The sequence below is a fragment of the Pecten maximus genome, chromosome 8 (genome assembly GCF_902652985.1).
Source record: "Pecten maximus chromosome 8, xPecMax1.1, whole genome shotgun sequence".
Classification (NCBI taxonomy): Eukaryota; Metazoa; Mollusca; class Bivalvia; order Pectinida; family Pectinidae; genus Pecten; species Pecten maximus.
This window is the reverse complement of record NC_047022.1, coordinates 43724848-43744586: the sequence shown is the minus strand read 5'-3', so window position 1 is coordinate 43744586 and position 19739 is coordinate 43724848. Positions and strand designations below refer to the sequence as shown.

Below are 19739 nucleotides of genomic sequence, written 5' to 3'. Positions count from 1 at the left end.
TCTGTTCTATAGATTTATAGACATTTGTTCTATAGATTTATAGACATTTGTTCTATAGATTTATAGACATTTGTTCTATATAGACTTATTTGTTCTATAAACTTATACTTATAGACATTTGTTCTATAAACTTACAGAAACTCATCAGAAGTGATCACCTGTAGCTTACAAATATTTCAGCTGTCTACAGTTTAATTTCTGATGTTTATGTATAATTAGGTATTGTAGTTCCTATCATTTGTGTATATATTCTTTTTGTTGTAAATATGTAAATAAGTATGTACATTATGTTCTTATAGCCAACTGTGGCTTATATAGTAAAGAATTCATATTCAATTGAATATTCAGGCATTCATCTTTTAATAAAGACCTATGCATTATGATAAATATGTCAAAACTGCTGCAGTCTGTATACCTAATTAATGAGTATTAAACTGATGTCAGGTACTGTTGGAATCCTACATATTTTGCCAAATAATTATTTCTAAGATGTCTTTTTGGCAATAAATTATTTTAATATGTAATATTTATTGACTTATTTGTTGTTTGAAATTATTAATTTAAAACAAGTTTATATGTGTGATTCTTAATAGAGAATAATTAAAGGTGTAAATGACCCTATGAGTATGTATGATAGGAAACAACAAAAAATGTGAGGGGCAAGACAACCTGGGGTTAAGTTTTGTATTGTTTAACGTCCTATCAACCCCTAATGTCATTTAAGGACGGATGACCTGAGGAGATGAACCTGAACACTAACTGCTGGGAACACTAAGATAGAAAGATCAGCTGCAGTTGATAAAGTGAGGACATGCAGTAAAGCATTTGGAATTTGTTTACTTGCTTTATGGCCCCTAATGAACAGCCAGTCATTTGAAGGCAGGGCATTGTTGTAGTAGTTGGTGGCTACCTCATAACAAAATATCATAGGCTTGTCACTTGGCCATCCAGAGCACACAAGGATACAGCCATGACAGTACAGGGCCGTTTTCGTTTATCGCTGTCCAAATGGTTAGACCAGAGTGGTTCATTTATGAAATAAGGGCGGACCTGTTGATTTTTATGTTGTTTTGAGACGAGCTTTGATAAAGACTTTCAAGGCCTGTAGTAATATCTGCAGGTCCGTCAAGATATGTGCCCGAAATATCAAACATTAAAAATTGATGAACCTGCATGCCGGGTTGTCGGATGTCCGCATAAACAAACAGGCCCCTGGACAGTCTGACATGTTCTAATATTCCTCAGAAACAGATTACCTGAAGAAGAGCTACATATATTTAGTCCCTGAGCCCAACTTTCCTCTGACCCGGCACCATGTCTGGTGTATACATGTAGGAGACCTATACCAGACATGGTGTCAAGGTTAGAGGAAACTCTTGCTAATAGCCCAAACACGACTGTTCTGAAAGACATGTTGACATGTATCAATATCTGAATTCCTATACTTATTTTCTAGCTTCAAGTGTTCAGTAATAAGCCCATCCCTCTTTATATATATATAGTAGCTAGGTTATTGTCCTGCAATAAGCGACAGCCTATCCTTGACTTTGTATGTCTTTAATATGGATACATCAAAACACTTAATCTAATTCCCTTTTATCTTCTTTAATAATCTTTCTTTTACCGAGTTTGACTCGTTTTCTCGATTTTGTTTTACAGTCTGCTCTGTTCCGTATTCGCTTGTTGTTATGTCCCTTTCCTCTCGTAATCACGTTTTTAGTACGACCCGTTGAATGGTCCGTATTTTGCATAAATAGTCGATAAATTCTTACGAACTAGATAGGTAATAAGGCGGTTAGGGTCCTCCGTGTCATGGCGTCGAATTAGAGACACCTCGGCCCCGTACCGTCCTCGGCCTAAGACACCTCGGCCCCAATACTTTCTCGGCCTGGACACCTCGGCCTCTATTTATAATATATAATAGTGTGACGGGCTATACTGTAACATGTAATGAATGTTATTAATAATGGAGGTAATATTTTATAATTTTATTGTTTTGAAATCATTTCCTGCTTTATTAATAGGGGAGGTAACTAGCAAGAACTAAAATGTATATTGTATTGCGGTTACTTCCCCTGCCATAACAATTTATTGCATATAAGTTATAAGAGGATGTCAGCCGGTATATATCATTTCGTCGCATGTATATGCATGCATTTAAACGATGTATACCGTTACCAGTTCTTGCCACGTGGAGGCCTCCTCTTTCAAGAACCAAAATGTTTTGTTTTTTTTTTTTTTGTGTGTGTGTGACCTGCCTCCTGGGTGTGGCATGGCCTTGTTCGACTGTGAACTGGTCGGCGCGGAGATGTTGGTATACTCCTGAAATGGAAACGAATTAAATTAAAATAACAGTCAAATGATAATGGTATATTTCCAATTTAATGTCATTATACGAGGAAACATTCGCATGGCGGTATTTTGACCGATATGTATAACTTAAGTATTGTTTTATATGTATAACTTTAGTATTGTTTTATGTATATCGTTGATATCTATCCTTACCTCATTCGTCGTCTGGTGTTGGTCGGACCGTCGCTGGGCAGTAGATCTTGCCGACGGTCTTCAGGAAGGTCGAGCTCGAGATCTCCTGCTCAGCATACTAAAAAAAAAGACACAGAAGTGATTACATTTAAAAAAAAATTACATTTAAAAAAAACATATTGATAGGCCTAATAAATGTACAATGTACGCATTTCCTTTTATATATTCTTTTATATATTATGGAAGTATATGCTTATCTTAAGTGAATAACAATGATTCTGATTTCAATTCAATAAGTTTTACATACCTGGTCCCACAACGTCTGGATCTTCCCCTGGATCCGGCGGTACACTGTAGTCTGCTGGCGACGCAGGGCCTGCTCGGCTACCAGCCTCATCTGGAGGGTGACCAGGCGGCCTTCCTGGTGAAGCAATGGGACGAGCATGTAGAACGGGAGGTTCGCCCGGCGAGCCTTGGTGTTGATCCTGCGATGCCAACCTATAAACAAAATGAATGATTAATCATGTGATCATAAAACAATTTAACAAATATATAATCAGATATGACTTATTTTAATGAATAAGAACTTTTATTATGACAATATAGTTCTATCAGGCATCGCTTTGCTTTCTGTATTGTGACACCCATTAATATGTACAACTTACCCTCTACGTCGTTGTTGGTGCGGACGGACTGTCGATGGACGCACCAGTTCGCAGTCGACCAGACACCGCTCCTGAACCAGTATCTAAAAAGTACAAAGGAACAATGCATAAGAGTTTCAATGTATGAACACTGCTTATAAAATAAGAGTATAAATGGAATGACACGTGTAATGTCAGGAAATCGTATGCTTCAGGACATTTTTATCGGTAAATTCTTTCAACGATTAGAAAAAAACTGTTGATAAATAAGATTGATTCACAACAAACACATATTTAGAAGTTTTACCTGTCGAGGTAATCGACCAGCTGAGTCAGCTCTGGGGTGTTGGCCAGACGCTTCAGCTTCACAAAGGCGTCGTGAATCTGAGGCGACGGGAGGAACGGCAACGCCATCAACTTCCGGATGTATTCCGCAACACCTGAAAAATTGAAATAAAGTTCAATATTTACAATGCTTATTGTAATAAGATATTACTAGTATATATTTTAAGCATGGTTTTAAATAACTGTTATACACTATGTAATTTTATTATTTTGTAATTGTGATATATATGACACTATAATAAACAAATACATTGGATGATTGATTGTAACTTATAACGTTTTCGTTAAACGTCTTATATGTGTAAATACCTTGACGCTTCCTGAAGGTGGCCCTAAGTCCAAGACTGTCGACCTTGCGGAGGACAGCTTGGGCCCAGTGAAAACTGCAGCCCTTCAGGTCCACACCCGGGAACACGCTCCTGCAGAAGCCGAAGCTGGGTAGGTGTGGCAAACATCAGATGACGGTGGCTGCCGACACGGACGTCACCAACGATGAAGTCATCGCAGTCCAGGAACTCGCGATTCACCTGATAATCAAAATAACAATAATGTTAATACAGAATAGTTTACATGGCTTTAACAACTTTAAGAAATGTACGTCGTTATATTCTACGTGGCTTTAACAACTTTAAGAAATGTACGTCGTTATATTCTACGTGGCTTTAACAACTTTAAGAAATGTACGTCGTTATATTCTACGTGGCTTTAACAACTTTAAGAAATGTACGTCGTTATATTCCATTTTGGCCTTTATCTTCATATAGTAAATACCTCAAAGTCCAGGTCAACCGGCTCTGCGGGGCGAATGTGCTGCCGACATCGGTTGGCGAACCGGATCAGGTTGGCGGGCTTCGGCAAGTCGAAGTCGTCGTCATCAACGTTGGCCTGCAGCTTCTCCTCCACTATCGTCTGCGCAGATGTAAACGGCTGAGCGTTGGCATCTTCCCAGATCTGAAACAATAATTAGAACAATTATTTCAAATTCAATGCACAATATTGATAATATCGTTACTCGTTCAATGGCAAGACTGTCTATGTGACAATTATCTCCTTCACAAATGTGATAAACATTCAGTCAGTTAACTACCTGTTTCTTGACACGGACAAGCATGGCTGTGGAATGGTCAGGAGGGTGGATGTGGTCTGCTGATCCGGGCGTGAACGTGGTTCCTCTCTGGCTGACGGAAGCGCGGCACCATGTCGATCGGTTCCGGACAGCGCATCTCCACTGAGTTGTGGTGGGGTTGGAGCTCTGTTACAGAAAGACATTTAGAAATGCATATTAAGAACATCATAATCGTACTTATTATTGATATGCTATGATATTGGTTCATATTAGATATGCTATGATATTGGTTCATATTAGATATGCTATGATATTGGTTCATATTAGATATGCTATGATATTGGTTCATATTAGATATGCTATGATATTGGTTCATATTAGATATGCTATGATATTGGTTCATATTAGATATGCTATGATATTGGTTCATATTAGATATGCTATGATATTGGTTCATATTAGATATGCTATGATATTGGTTCATATTAGATATGCTATGATATTGGTTCATATTAGATATGCTATGATATTGGTTCATATTAGATATGCTATGATATTGGTTCATATTAGATATGCTATGATATTGGTTCATATTAGATATGCTATGATATTGGTTCATATTAGATATGCTATGATATTGGTTCATATTAGATATGCTATGATATTGGTTCATATTAGATATCATCTCGATCATTATTTACCATTCATTCTAATTACCTTAACCGTGTATGAATAGCCATCGGTGGCGATCAGCTTCCGGCAGCGACGGATGGTCCCGCTCTCCACGATCTCGTAGGTGGTGTCCTCGTCTACCACGACGGTGTCAGTGAGGGGCGCATCACCTAAAGATCTGTAATAATAAGGAGTTTAGTTAGTTACTTCTCACCATTAATGTAAATCAGTATATACTTCATTACTGTAAGAAAAGGTTGATTAAGTGGATAATAAAGGACTATAATATAAGCTGCGAAATTACATAGATTTGTTTTATATTTTTGAATGTTTTGTTATACTTTCTACATATATATATATATGTGTGTGTGTGTGTGTGGGTGGGTGTGTCTGTGAGGGTGTGTGTGTGTGTGTGTGTGTGTGTGTGTGTGTGAGGGTGTGAGGGTGTGTGTGTGTGAGTATACATACCTCTCCGATATGCAGACGGGATCATCGTCATCCTGTACCGTCAGGTCAAACGAGGCGTTCAGCGACTGCTCCGGTGGTGGGGGGACAACAAACGTCGAGTTCATCCGGACTGGCGACAGGTCAAAGTTCCTGTAAACAGTATTCTTTCATATAGAAAATACATATATAATATTCAATTATGCACTTTATGTAAAAACAGACTTGGCACAGGCGAGGCACAGACGAGACATCATTAAAGATAATAATTTGATCGAAAATGATCAAGTGATTTGTTCTATACTTTCACTAACTAATATACCTCATGTGCCTTTCACTGATTGGTTAATCGATTTGCGGTAATTGACTGAGCTACTCTTATAAGAGGTACTCTATTAAAACAACAACCCCTGCGTCCTTAGCTCCAAGCGCCCGGATAAAGATAATTCATATTAATTAATTAATTGATTAACCATTTGAATTGATGTCATTTCAAATTATAAATAATTAAAACAGCACTTAAGGATAAAATAAGAATAACACAATATATCGGAAACGTATAAACATAAGACATTATACGTCTCATAAAAAATCAAACAAAGGCAAAACATATTTCAAAATTGATATTTAATAACATTTTCCCCTGTAAAATGAACCTTTTTAACATATTTAATACATATATACGTACATGGATACTTATACAGTACACTGTATATTATAGAGTAGGGCCGATTTTTACAGAGGCCGAAATTGTCTAGTCACCTCGGCCCCGACCGACATGCGCAAGGGCCGAGGTGTCCAAGTACCATGGCGTCCAAGATAACATTTGATGATGGAGGGCCCGCAAAGAGGGCCCGTTTTTCAACTCCTGAATTCCCAGACGAACTTGTACTCAAAACGGCGATCAGTATGGGTGTTCTGTCAGACTTAAATGTCCCATGTTACACATTAACACCGTTAGAAATAATTAACTGCAACGGCGCGGACTGTCAACAGGGATTTACATTCCCGGATGCCTATTGCAGTGTTAGTCCTATAGAACCGCTGCATGTATTTGGTAGTGTGTTTGAAAAGGGAATCTATATGGTTCTACACTATTTAGATGGCCATGTTTTACCAGATAATAATCAAGAAAAACATATATTGTGCAAGCTGTTGGATTACCTTGTTGATAAAGGTAAAAATAGAGTAAACTCTAGCAGAAATCTACAAGTAGCTCATGTAGCTATTGATAATTGCCTAACACCTTATATTAGCTTGTACAGACTGTACAAAATCAACAGAGTAGAACTATTAGTTACTGAATAGTGTTATCATGACAAATACTGAGCTGGCATTGCCCAAACATGTGATCAATAAATCAATATTGTTAAGCATATACATAAAATATGGTCACCATTTTAGTACATGTATTGTAAACACTGGTAAATCATGAATCATGCTTGTTTTGTTCGAATGAATGTGCTTTAAGGTCACAGGTGTCAAAGTGTTAAAAAATGTAAGCGACTAGTACTTCTCAATAAACAATTGGGCCAGAAGATGAAGGGCTCGAAAAATTAAAGTTTGTTCAAATCAATGACCTTGACCTAATTTCAAGGCCACAATAAAGGGACAATTATGTCAAAAATCTTTTAACAACTTCTTATTAACTAAAAGAAGGGCATCAAATGAAAGTTTGCTTAAATGAATGACCTTGACCTACTTTCAAGGTCACAGAGGGTCAAATGTGTAAAAATCTTTTTAAAAATCCGAATAATTAAAAGACTACAAGTCAAGATATTGGACCAGTAGCATGCTGGGGTGAAGAGCTACCAAGTTTACTTTTACCAACTTTCATGACTACAAGGGTCAAATGTGTTAAACTCTTCAAAGACTGCTTCCAAAATGGATAATTCTCCAGCAAATTGTATCAAACGTGGGTCTTTTTCATGCATAAGACAGAGAATTTTCACATGACATCTTAATTAAAGTGATGTCATGATACCAAATGGTCTGACACATTGCTACTAGAGAAGGATATATCATTGATATATGTTAACAATGTTTAATGTATTTTTCATACAAACATAAACGTACAAAAACATAAACGTACAAAAACATTAACGTACAAAAATCTATACTTGATATACAAAGTCATACGGTCACACTCTGTACATTATTTTCAAAATTGCTGTACTTATTTCAGTAATGAGTTAAATGCCAAATAATGGTGTAAGATTCTTTTAATTGTATCATTATCAATTCAGATTCCCATGCTGTGCTGGAACAATCAGAAATGTTTTCCGAGACAGATGTATCTGTTCTTTTGGCAAATCACCTGTTTGTGAAATTGGCAGCATCTCCGTCCTATACCATCGACTGGCACTCTAAGGGGAGACGAGGCGCTGAGTGTCCCTGCTGTATCAGTGATTGTAAACTGAGTGGTCAGTACGGCGATACAAGTGCAGGTAAACTTACATATCTATATGTACAGTTCACAAGACTTGATTTATATTACAACAGTTCCTGTACAAGTTATCACAACTTGATTAATATTACAACAGTTCCTAAACAAGTTATCACAACTTGATTTATATTACAACAGTTCCTAAACAAGTTATCACAGTTTTATAAATCACTCTTGGCGGCCTACAGTATAGGTATCTGGATAAAACCCAGAAGGTCCGAGACAGCTGACCTTTCGATGCTTTCCACATCTGACCGTGGAATCTAATTCAGCTTATATTTTAGCTAGGTAAAAGGTTTACCACTGTATCACCAAACTTAATTTGTGGGATTATGTCCCTTTTAATGCTGTTGTCATTTTAATCCAACACAACATTCCAAATATGTTGGTTGAATTTTTATCAAGTGTGGATAATTATTAAGTTATTGTTGTTAATTAATTTCTTTATGTGTAGTTTGTAGTTACTGTGTGCATCTTCTGTATGCTAGTGCTTATAAAACTTGGATCTACTAGGGTATGAATTTAATTTGGTGACAGACTCGCACCATTATATCTTCTAATTATGTTTTCATGCTTATTTCACAGGAAATGAAGAAGTATGGCATGGCAGTTTGGATATTATCATCAATGATGATGTTATTGTTGTGAAACCTTTAGAAAATACAGATGGAAATTCCTTGGAAGAAAGGAAACCAGCAAGTTTAAAAAACAACCCGCAGATTATTGCAGAGACAATAGTGTTTTCATTTCTTCAGAAGCAGAGACACTCTGAAGATGACCATTATCTGTTTCCTTGTATCGGAGTGACTGGCAAAGATTTGGTCTTCTTTTTCTATGACTCGGATAATGATGTTCTTCTAGAAAGTTCCCCTATTCCATTGCTTGTAGAAGATTCCGGTGGTGAATTCCGGATCAACTTTGTTGCTGTTCTGGCTTCTTGGTTGGTCATTAATTACAAGTATTTATGTAGCGGACTTACAGAGTCAATGTTATCAACAGACAAGAAGGCAGGCTTCTTCTCACATGCCGGATCAATGTTAGACATTTATGAATATTCTTTAAAATTGGGTAACGTTGGGGAACCTTCTCGCTCTCGGAAACATTGTAATGTGGTAGACGCCAGTGATCCTATCCTTAAAGGGTCACGAGAAATCATTGACAAGATCAAGGCAAAGCAAAGTGGACACATCATTTTGTAGATGAAGCAATATTGTATGGGGAATGATCACCAGTTCTTGTACCATATAGACAATGCAATGCATGAGAACTTATAAATATAATGTGACAAATTTTTGTGGTTATTTATATGTCAATAAAATGTCTTCAATTTTATGTCCTAGAGGTTCGTTTATACAGACATATGTGCAGCATTTGTTTGTTAAGCTAAATTAATAACTTGAAGTGTTGCAAGAAGTTTTTGCCAGTTAGCAGAGTCTAAGTTTTAACTTGTGCAATTATTGGAATATTCACATGCGTGAAAAAAAATGTATGACTTAAAATGTAGGGTATTCCTTTGGAGAATCAAAAACTGATCTGTATTATTTAGTAGAAAACACTACTACTCTAGAAGCCTCATGATAACAATGGTTTACTGATTTGTAACATGCCCACACGAAATGATTGTATGGGAGATTCCATATGCTTCAGTGATATTGATGTATGTATTAAACTTTTTGTAAATGTATTAGTTATAAGGTCTGTACAGACACTTAAATCACTAGACACTACAATCTATTTTCTTTCTTATTGTTTTGTGTACCATAACTTGGGAATAAAAAAATATTCAAAAATTAATTTTTTTTGTAATGAAAATAATGCACTGCACTGTAGCTAAGATGAAGCAGTTTCTTATTACTAGTGGTTTGGTATTAAACAATATTTGGATGAAAGCAATTCATGTCAACTTAGAAAAAAAAAACAAAAACAAAAAACGATATACACGTAATCTATTTTGTCCCAGTGCAAGATCTACCATTATATCAGACTACTGTAGTCGATAACAGTTTGCAAACCCTACTTGGTGTTCTTTAAGTCAAAGGAAGGGAATTCCCGTAGTCTATTTTTAGCTCACCGGTTACGAGTAACAGAGGTGTCGGCGTCCCAACCCAAAACTTTAAAGTTTTTTGAAAGCTTGTATAGTACAAAAGTATACACCTCATGTCCTTCTTATTTGGTTTATACATTCATTTGAGGTCTAGGAGTGATGTTATTGCAAAATCATGTAGAAAAAAAAATTGTGATTTTTCCGCATTTGACCACTTTGTGGACAACTTGTTTGGCGCCAAAACTCACTTTAGAGATTTTGGGGGTTAGTTTTGGAAAGCTTGTAAGTCCACACCCTTCTTATTTGGTTTATACATCCATTAGAGGTCTAGGAGCGATATTATGTGATATACAATTTCAAAATGACATGCTTATAAATACATACATTGATTGCACTTGTTACATTTTCATTCTGGTAAGCGGGATACAAAATGTATATTCTAATTTCTAACATTGGTCCCTTAGTCCAAGTAGGCCGTATGTCTTCAATGCGTGTGCTGTCTGCTTTGAAAGACGGAGGAAGCAGTTGTAAGGCACCTTGTAAACGAGATTCAGGGAAGGGTCAGTTTTGATATTGACAACGATGCGATATTAACAGATTTCCAAAAAAAGTTATTCGGCGGGATCAACATGGCGCTCGACTCTCATATTGACGAAGACAGCTACCCACCTTCCATAACATTGACCTGTCACGATTTTAATGTGCAACGGGGCAGATAAACAAGAAGGGTGTCCGTTTTCTTAGGCATTCTACAGCACTGATATGTATATATAAACATTCTGATCGACATATCCAACGAAGACTCCCTCAAAATCGGCAGCACAAATACATTCTGAGACAAATGTTGCTTTATCTGAACTGCATGGTAAATTTGGGTAGGCAAAGATATATTTCACGACGCCCAACATGTTTTTGTAACTTTCAAATGTGGAAATCAATTAGATAACCTTTAATTATGTATTTCAAAACATGTATCAAATACCACATGATTATGGTCCATGATCAGGGGGAATTCGCTACCGGCTACTACAGAAGGTTAACGTTCTATCAATAAGAATATAAAGTTATCCATGTACATTTTTTGTACATGTATATTATAAAAAAAAAATGCCACCCCCAAAATACCCCGACTGTCCTGACCGGGCATACAATTACACTGCGCACTAACTACTATTGTAGCGGAAAAAAACATTTGACTAAAAGACACTTTTGCTTGTAGCTACAGTATAACAAGGCACTAATAAATATAACCTGCTTCATCAGTCCCAATGACAAACTTTTGTCAATTGTGACGGGCTCTTTCACGATATCGGCATCCCAAGAGGGAAAATCTGAAAGGTCCACACTGGTCTTATGTCCACATTTATGGTCCTCGAGCTGTTGACAGAACAAATGGACCTTCTGGTGGTCTATGACCCTGTGATGACGTATTTCCAGACGATATTGACGAAGTTCCTCAATCCACCGGACAATCTGACCTTGATGATCTTTAAAATTGAGGAGCCATTGTAGACTACTATGATCAGTCCAAACCACCACGTTTTGTCTGAGTAAATAGTGTCGGAAATGCATTGTACTACAGCAGGAAGTTCCTCGAGACTTGTCTGATTAGTCCGTGTCTGGTACAAACCTTGGTCGGTAGGGTCAAAACCAGCATGGAGGTGAGAGCAATTTCCAGCTGGTTAAAGATGGCGCCATGCTTAAATACTCCTCCACTCAAAATGAGTCATCCCTGTCAACTCGTACAGTGGGGCCAAGAGCTGGGCGTAATTTTCGAGCGATCGAGGATAGTTAAGAGATCCCAAAATCGTTCAGATCTTAAGAAGAAAGAATAAGCAGATCAGGTAAAGATTGTCGGAGGGAGACAAGGGTGAAGACGATTCTATTTAAATGGGAACGGGGCGGCAAAGAGGTCGAAACCGACCTCTATGTCTTGACGATGACCCCAACTTACTGAATTACTGAGTTAGATTGCGAAGATCCCATGCTCGGTCCGAGCAGTGCTTTTGAAATACATGTAGATGAAGTTCCCGAAGATGAAACCGGTGTAAATAACGTTGAGATATGATTATATATTTCTAGTTTCTATATGTATTGGTGGATTTTCAATAAAGGTTATTGTAGATAATATGTACAAGGATTTCTACCTCTCTGCCCTCCCCATTCCCGTTTGTATCGCCCTCGTCTTTGTCTCCCTCCGACAGTATTTACCTGATCTGTTTCTTCTACAAAATCTTCAGAAGATCGGGGCAATTATATTTGAAGTGCCCTTCCTTTCCATACTCATATCAAGCTTCCGGAGAACTCCGTTATAGCTGCGAAGTGATTACAATTTATCTAACGTCCCGTCCATTCTCCCATCTTTTCCTTCCAATGTTGAGAATCGTACATGTAGGCCAAACGATTCTGGTCCTTTAACATCCCGGGGTAAACTACCACTGAGATATTTGGGTTGCGTTGGCTCTAGAGATTCTTTGTCACCTCTTCATCTCCGACTTCCTAAAACGCGGACATTGTTCATATTAACATGGCACAGTGGCAGCATCGGTACTGCGTGGTTAGTCAAATTATCCGCAGTGTCCTTCCTAAGAAAATCTTAAAGTTAACAAAAATGAAGACAATTTCGTTCAGCAGTGGGACCACGCAGTTGTCAGACGACTGCTCAGAACCGGAAGCGGACAAGGTTTGAGCATTGGAAGTCTACATTCTTGACCAGGTATTCATAACTGTAAACGAGTCCGATGATATAAAGGTTACCCTATGTAGCGGTCGGGGACGTGGTTCCATATATCGTCCATCGCATAGTTGAGTAAACGGCCTATTGAACAATCGGTGTTGGACCAGCTAGAGCGGAGTTGGCGGCCCTACAATGGAGGGGAAACGGTGCGTTTGAGGAGAGAGATACATGTTACAAGGCAAAGACGTGACTTCTCAGCACCTCAAGTTGTTCCTGGTTGGACCCCTCCCCGATCTACCCAGCCGTAGCCAACAACACCAACACTTCACATGGAAGGGGGGGGGGGGGGGGGGGGGGGGGGGGGTAACACTAGCAGTGAGTTTTTGTTGAAATAATTTCTCCGCTGTATCAGTCATGCTACCGATGTACACCTGCAGATAAAAAGATGGAAGCATGCACAATTGATTTCCTTTGAAGGGCAAACATGATACAATAACTATCGAGGGAATGTTTGTAAAATTAAATCGTAACCCGAAACCACTCCTACAGAAAATACCTCTATTGAAGTGTGGGACTAAGGGACAGTGGCAATTTTACAACTGATGGAACAGAAGGACATAGATGTTTTCAGAGAGACTGAAAATCATGAGGAGTTTCCATGGAATTCGTCCCGTAGATTTGGTTCGGTTTGGTTTATTTTGTTTAACGTCCTATTAACATCTAAGGTCATTTAAGGACGGCCTCCCGTGTGTGCGACATGCATGCGTGTGGTGAGTGCGTATGTGTGTTTTGGGAGGCTGCGGTATGTTCGTGTTATGTCTCCTTGTGATAGGCCGGGACTTTTGCCGATTTATAGTGCTACCTCACTAAAGCATACTGCCGAAGACACCCAGCAGCACACCCCACCCGGTCACATTATACTGACAACGCTGGATTTTCAGTTGGTTCGAAAGCCGATCATCAAATGCTAAGACAACGCCAAAACGTCGCGGTAAGAAAATATGTCGTCATTATGGAATCCTGAGTTTAAGTTGGCTCACAGCTGTAAATTGTGTTTTGGTGATCATTCAGCAATAAAACACACCATAGAAAACTACAAATGGCCACGGTGCCAAAGCTGTAGAGCAATTAGTTGGTAAGTCCCGGAATGGAGTTATTGTCCCTGATGATGTAGATAAACACTTGTGGAAACCAAAAAAAATATCTTTTTCTCATCTCGGTACTTTATTTTAGTTGAACAGCAAATACAACATGAGCTTATCCGGGATAGCTACAAAGAAAAACGAGACGCCACCGCGAATAATGATTGCTCTTGGGACGATTCCAAAATCGAGAAACAGATATGATGCTAACACATGCTGCTAACCAGGGAGACCTAACTCGTTAAATGACTATATTTTGGCTGAATCTGTCAGTGGAGACATAACTCGTTAAATGTAGTTCAATTGATACAAAGGGAGAACATTACGCACATCACACCCGGATGTTTCTTATCTGAGGTCGATGTGTGTAGCGCATACCGTTCAGTGTCGATTAGTTTCACGAACTATCCCTCAATAGGCCGAGAGAAGACATTTTCCGAACACAGTGACCCGTCATGTAATAATGATTACTGAGTTCCTATTGGAGTTTCGTGTAGCAATTAAAATTATAAAACACTTTAAACAAACAATAATAACTTACTTACGATCAAAAATGTTTTATACACCTTGGTAGCAGTATAAAAAAACAATGTAAATATTAGGTTTTATTATTTCAATCAATCAAGATGTCTATGTGTACTGTCTGTGATGACAGACGATGGCATTTATGTCCAAGTACTTGCCCCACCACAAATGTCTATGTTAATCAAAATCCTATGGAAATGATGTAACTGGAGAAAATCACTATTATTTTAAACATATAGATATATACAGCTGCTATACTAATAAAATGTTTTATTTGAATATCATTACAGAATTATTCTGAATATCACGGTAATATGATACTTTCCAAATTTCAAATGAAACTCTTAATAATGACTATAGGAAATGAACTCACGTATATGGATAGCAAAACAGATAATTACTATTAGTATAAACATATTAAAACTTTGGAAAGGCCATAAGATAAAGAACAATTTAATTGAAGTGAAATCATAATTAAGATAGATCCCTAAGTTTACATTTGAAGTCATATTAGGCAGAATCAATCCAAGCCAATGGTCTAAATTTTTTTTTAAACCGGACTTGCTTATATAGTTGAATTGAATTCAGACCTTACCATCATAGGGCACAGTGTTGAAATACAAATTAATTTTTATGAGATAATAAGATATAGTTGTTTATAATCCTAGCAATGATTCATTTCAAATGGACTGTTCTAGACCATACATTATATTCTGTTCAACCATCGTCCATGTATATTCAGAAAGTACACGGAAAAGTGTGTCACAGTTCTGCTGTGTCGGAAATGTAAGATACATCATCAGACTGTCTTCATCACAGTTGACCGATAATCTTTTGGTCTGTTCGAAAACATGCTCCGTGATATTTTTCTCGTCAGAAATATCGCCGAAAATATCCAGAAACATTGTCGTACCAGCTGCGCACTTGTCTTTAATGGCGGCGGATATCATCAAGGAACCATCTTTACAAAAGGCGAGTTCATTCGGTGAAGCCAAAATTTCAGTCTCCGGTCTGATGATGTGTTTGATGTTTGATGGCATCAGTTTGTATGGTAAACGAGACAATATCATTTTGTTTTCAGGGAACAAGTAAGCACAAGCACGTTGATGCCGAAAAACGTCTCTAAGATATGCCTCGTCGACGTTCTTTAGAGACGCTGACATGCTTTTAGGCATGCTCACTGTTTGTATGGCCGCCTTTGTCGATTTGAAAGTCGCAATATTCTGAAACAAAGCTTAATATCATTATAGTAGAAAGATTCTAAATCTAATTGGGTAATTATGCTGTTATTTAAAAAAAAAATTACCAGAACAAGGACTATTGCTCATTTTCGAATCCAAGTCCGCGTAACTTGAGTGATGAAGGTGCCTAAAGGTAGACAGCATGTCAATTACGGTATCTATGTACTATTCTAATAATTGAATTCAGTTCCAATTTACCAGAACTGGATAACTTGAACTTCTGTCACAAATGAATTTTGCAATCTAATAATGAATGGAATTGGATATTGGCCAACATATATATATATAAGTATTTATTGTCGTTTTTGTTGTATGCATCGGCTGATCAATGGAGGTTACCTTCGTGCAAATGGTGCATGAACTGCTTCGCAATTGACTTTATTTGCACGAGGTTCTCTTCTATTAATCAGTTTTATTCAAGCATCAATATTTATATGCTCTTAGGTTTTCATGGTTAACTATCAATTCTATCAAATGTATACTCACCCGCTGAAATACAACATGTGCGGGTGTTTGTCGCAATACTTTTTCCAGGATGGATGACGATAAAATAACGAATACTTTTTCATGTGCTTCACTGGACATATTTTGCATGCAATAGTTCCTCGTCTTTGTTGCCAGCCCTTGTCTTTCGTACTCCTTTCTTATTCTCATCGAATGAGTAAGAATGCTTTGGCCATCGTTAATGACAGTTGCAAACATAAAACTGACCTGAAATAGATATACCACGTCTGCTGAAAAGCCTGCCACAATAGGTCTACCTGGCAGACCTGTTAAACCAAGTCATGAACACTTCACATTCGATGAATAGATATCACTATAATATAGCGAGATGAAAATAACAAATGACCATGTTCAGTGAAAACGAAACAACAGTGAGATTCTGATCAAATTCCGTTAACAAACTAATGTACATTTGTATGACAAGTTTTAGATGCTAAGAAATAGACGGAGTGCAAGTGACACGACTGAAGATAACACGACAATAAAACAAAGAATGGAACATGTGTACAGCAATTTAATTTAAAAAAAAAAATTAGACTTGTAATTTCCACTCCTCTACGATACATAGAGGAGCGAAAATTACAAGTCTAATTTTAATTAGACTGATGTGTACAGAAGCCCATTATTAGATACCAGATAAAACCAATGGTATTGTAATTCAATATAACTATTATAGAACTATTGCAGAACTATTGTAGAAAAATTGTAGAACTATTGTAGAACAATTGTAGAACTATTATGGAACTATTGTAGAACAATTGTAGAACAATTGTAGAACTGTAGAACTATTGTAGAACTATTGTAGAACTATTGTAGAACTATTGTAGAACTATTGTAGAACAATTGTAGAACTATTGTAGAACTATTGTAGAACTATTGTAGAACTATTGTAGAACTATTATGGAACTATTGTAGAACAATTGTAGAACTGTAGAACTATTGTAGAACAATTGTAGAACTATTGTAGAAAAATTGTAGAACTATTATGGAAGTATTGTAGAACAATTGTAGAACTGTAGAACTATTGTAGAACAATTGTAGAACTGTAGAACTATTGTAGAACTATTGCAGGACAATTGTAGAACAATATATTACATATAACATATTGTATACTTCTTAACATATCACTAGTATACATGTACATGTACCTTTAAATTGTCCATTATAGTAGACTAAATTTATTTCCATGTGATGTGAATTTTATTGCTGTGAGATTTAACCTAAGAGTAAAATATTTACACATGCAGAGGAAAATCATAATTTGTTAAAATTGTCTTCCTTCTTAAAAGTTTAAGAACAAAATGCAAACTTACCATTGTATTGTCAATAAAACCACCAAATCCAGTGGAAAACTCTAAAAACTTATGATATCGACTTGGAATATAATCCAGTCCATTATAAACGTTTTCACGTACAGAGATGACGTCATCGTAGTCCTCGGCCGTGGTCTTCCTACAGTATACGCCTTCCATTCTTCACGCTGATCAAGTGAGTCGGTTAGGCCAGTACTTTGTGATAATTTTATGAAACTTAAAAAAATATACCTTCTGTAAACCGTTAGAGACATTCTATTGGACAACATTTGGAAATGTCACGAAGATCATGAATTGATAACGATGTAGATATATTGATCTTAAGTGATAAAGAGTATTTACGTTAATATATTTGTTTTGAAATGTTTCAAAGTAACATCTGCCCTGGTCATTAGTCTGATGAAAGGTACAGTGTACATACTGCACTAATCATTGAAACGTCACGTATAAACATTCATTTGTTGTTTGATAAAATCCTTACATAAACCATACTTTTTAACTTAAAGAAAATATCTGGAAGTATGTTACAAAGTTGATTACATACATGAACATTGTACTTCTCGTTTGTAACAATTTTCCCTAATCTCATTTAATGGGAAAAACATATGTTAGATATATCCTTTTGAAAGGATTTCGATTTGAATATATTCATGTTACTATCATTATACAACGGGGATCAGGCACAAGTTTTCCAGCTAATATAAAGTCATTTCCCCAAAACATTATACAGCTGATAAGAATTTACACAAGATCACATTAGAATTTAAATATAATGATCATATTTAAGAAAATGGGATTTCAGGAAAGGTTGAGAGATGTAAGGAAGGGTAGAGATGGGATGTAAGGAAGGATAGAGAGATGTAAGGAAGGGAAGAGATGGAAGTGTGCATTGGTGGAGAATATTTGGAAGTCTCCTTCATTTACAATTCATCAAGAATAACTTTTTTTACGAAAACTCATAAAAAATTGTTTTTCTAAGACCGAGTGAGTTTCCTAGCTCGTATTAGCTGACACTCCACCATTCCGTATTTTTAACTGTTCAAAGTTTACGTGTGTCTTTCGTTCTGAAATCTCCGTTTAGTAAGTGCCATATTAGTTTGGAAAGATCAAAGACGCGGACATTAATTTAAAAGTTGTGCATTATTGACTTAGCATTATGTTATCGAAGGGACATCTTTCATTAAATGGAAATGAGAATAGCTGTTAGGGAGTGAGTGATAGAGGTATATACAGAAATCAAGTTTATTTGTATCACGAATATATATCAGGGAGTTTGCAGAAATATGATTTCCTTGTGAAGTTAGCTGTAGGTCTGATGGGATGAACTCTATTTTACTACACAATTGTTTCAATAAAAAAGGGTAAGCATTATCTATAATGTCCACATTGACAAAGTTCTGACATGCAAAATATTGATTTTCCTTGTTCCTAATGTGATTTTCCTGTCACCAATCAAATAATAGGTGAGGATATTTACATCACTCAGCTTACGAAGAGTATATATATAATTTTAATTCATTTAAATGGAATGCATAAGAATGAAATCGTGTTCTCCTATTTCGGAGAGAGCCGCCCTATCGCGCACGAGTATCGGGTTGTGGAAAGTGCCAAGCGTTTCCGAGTGAGAAAGCGGGTACGGTGTACGTATATCATTCGGCGAAAACCCATTGACAGGTGAGCACCTGTGCTAGTTCGGCTGTAATTGTGTGTGTACTGTATATTGTGCTACACAATTTTCACATGGAAGACTATTCCAATTCGTCACGTACTGCCGAAACAGGTCTCGGGGATATTTGGTACGCGTTGAAAGCACAGGTTAAGAACATTCAAACAATATAATCTAAGTTGTCCCGGGAGCTTGCAGACCTTCGCGAGGAAATAAAGGGTGTGGCCGTGTCAGTAACGTCGCAAGTTAAGCATATGAAAACTGAACATGTTTTGAAGTTTAAAAACGAAGGAAACAAAGCACAATTTGGTTTTAACGCTGAATTTGAAGAATTCGACAAGGCGCTTGGGCTTGAGAAAATTTATTAATATAGCTGATTCCAGCAGTGAGGGTGGATGGGAGACTGAGACAGTAAGAGGTAAGTAACATTGCTAGCGACAGTGAAGATGAAAGGAAAATCAATAAAGCAGAAAATAGGACTATCAAGAAGAAGAAATCAAGGGCCCTTACTACCAAGAAACAATCC

General features: G+C 37.0%; 3 protein-coding genes across 4 annotated transcripts; 1 reads left to right on the top strand and 2 right to left on the bottom strand.

Moving 5' to 3' along the window:
- Positions 1-1842: 1842 nt before the first annotated feature.
- On the bottom strand, positions 1843-5850 carry LOC117333761. 2 transcript variants are annotated; one of them, XM_033893181.1, is made up of 6 exons: positions 5680-5850; positions 5257-5389; positions 4561-4725; positions 4305-4424; positions 3150-3157; positions 1843-2322 (listed from the first exon to the last, which is right to left on the bottom strand). In XM_033893181.1, the coding sequence occupies exons 1-6, from the start codon at positions 5781-5783 to the stop codon at positions 2208-2210; spliced, it is 645 nt and encodes a 214-aa protein (XP_033749072.1). In that variant the 5' UTR covers positions 5784-5850; the 3' UTR covers positions 1843-2207. The 2 variants fall into 2 exon arrangements, with proteins under 2 accessions (XP_033749072.1, XP_033749073.1); XM_033893182.1 differs by lacking the exons at positions 4305-4424; positions 4561-4725; positions 5257-5389; positions 5680-5850 and adding exons at positions 2506-2602; positions 2792-2982; positions 3436-3568; positions 3783-4066 and having other exon boundaries at positions 2239-2322; positions 3150-3232.
- A 608-nt stretch (positions 5851-6458) lies between these two features.
- On the top strand, positions 6459-9891 carry LOC117333606. The gene is made up of 3 exons (XM_033892984.1): positions 6459-6832; positions 7902-8102; positions 8687-9891. Exons 1-3 carry the CDS (start codon positions 6463-6465, stop codon positions 9298-9300), a joined length of 1185 nt encoding a protein of 394 aa, XP_033748875.1. The 5' UTR covers positions 6459-6462; the 3' UTR covers positions 9301-9891.
- Positions 9892-14505: 4614 nt separating this feature from the next.
- On the bottom strand, positions 14506-17831 carry LOC117333280 (histidine N-acetyltransferase-like). Its single transcript, XM_033892504.1, has 3 exons — positions 17548-17831; positions 16217-16441; positions 14506-15712 (listed from the first exon to the last, which is right to left on the bottom strand). The coding sequence occupies exons 1-3, from the start codon at positions 17704-17706 to the stop codon at positions 15170-15172; spliced, it is 927 nt and encodes a 308-aa protein (XP_033748395.1). The 5' UTR covers positions 17707-17831; the 3' UTR covers positions 14506-15169.
- Between the last annotated feature and the right edge of the window lie 1908 nt (positions 17832-19739).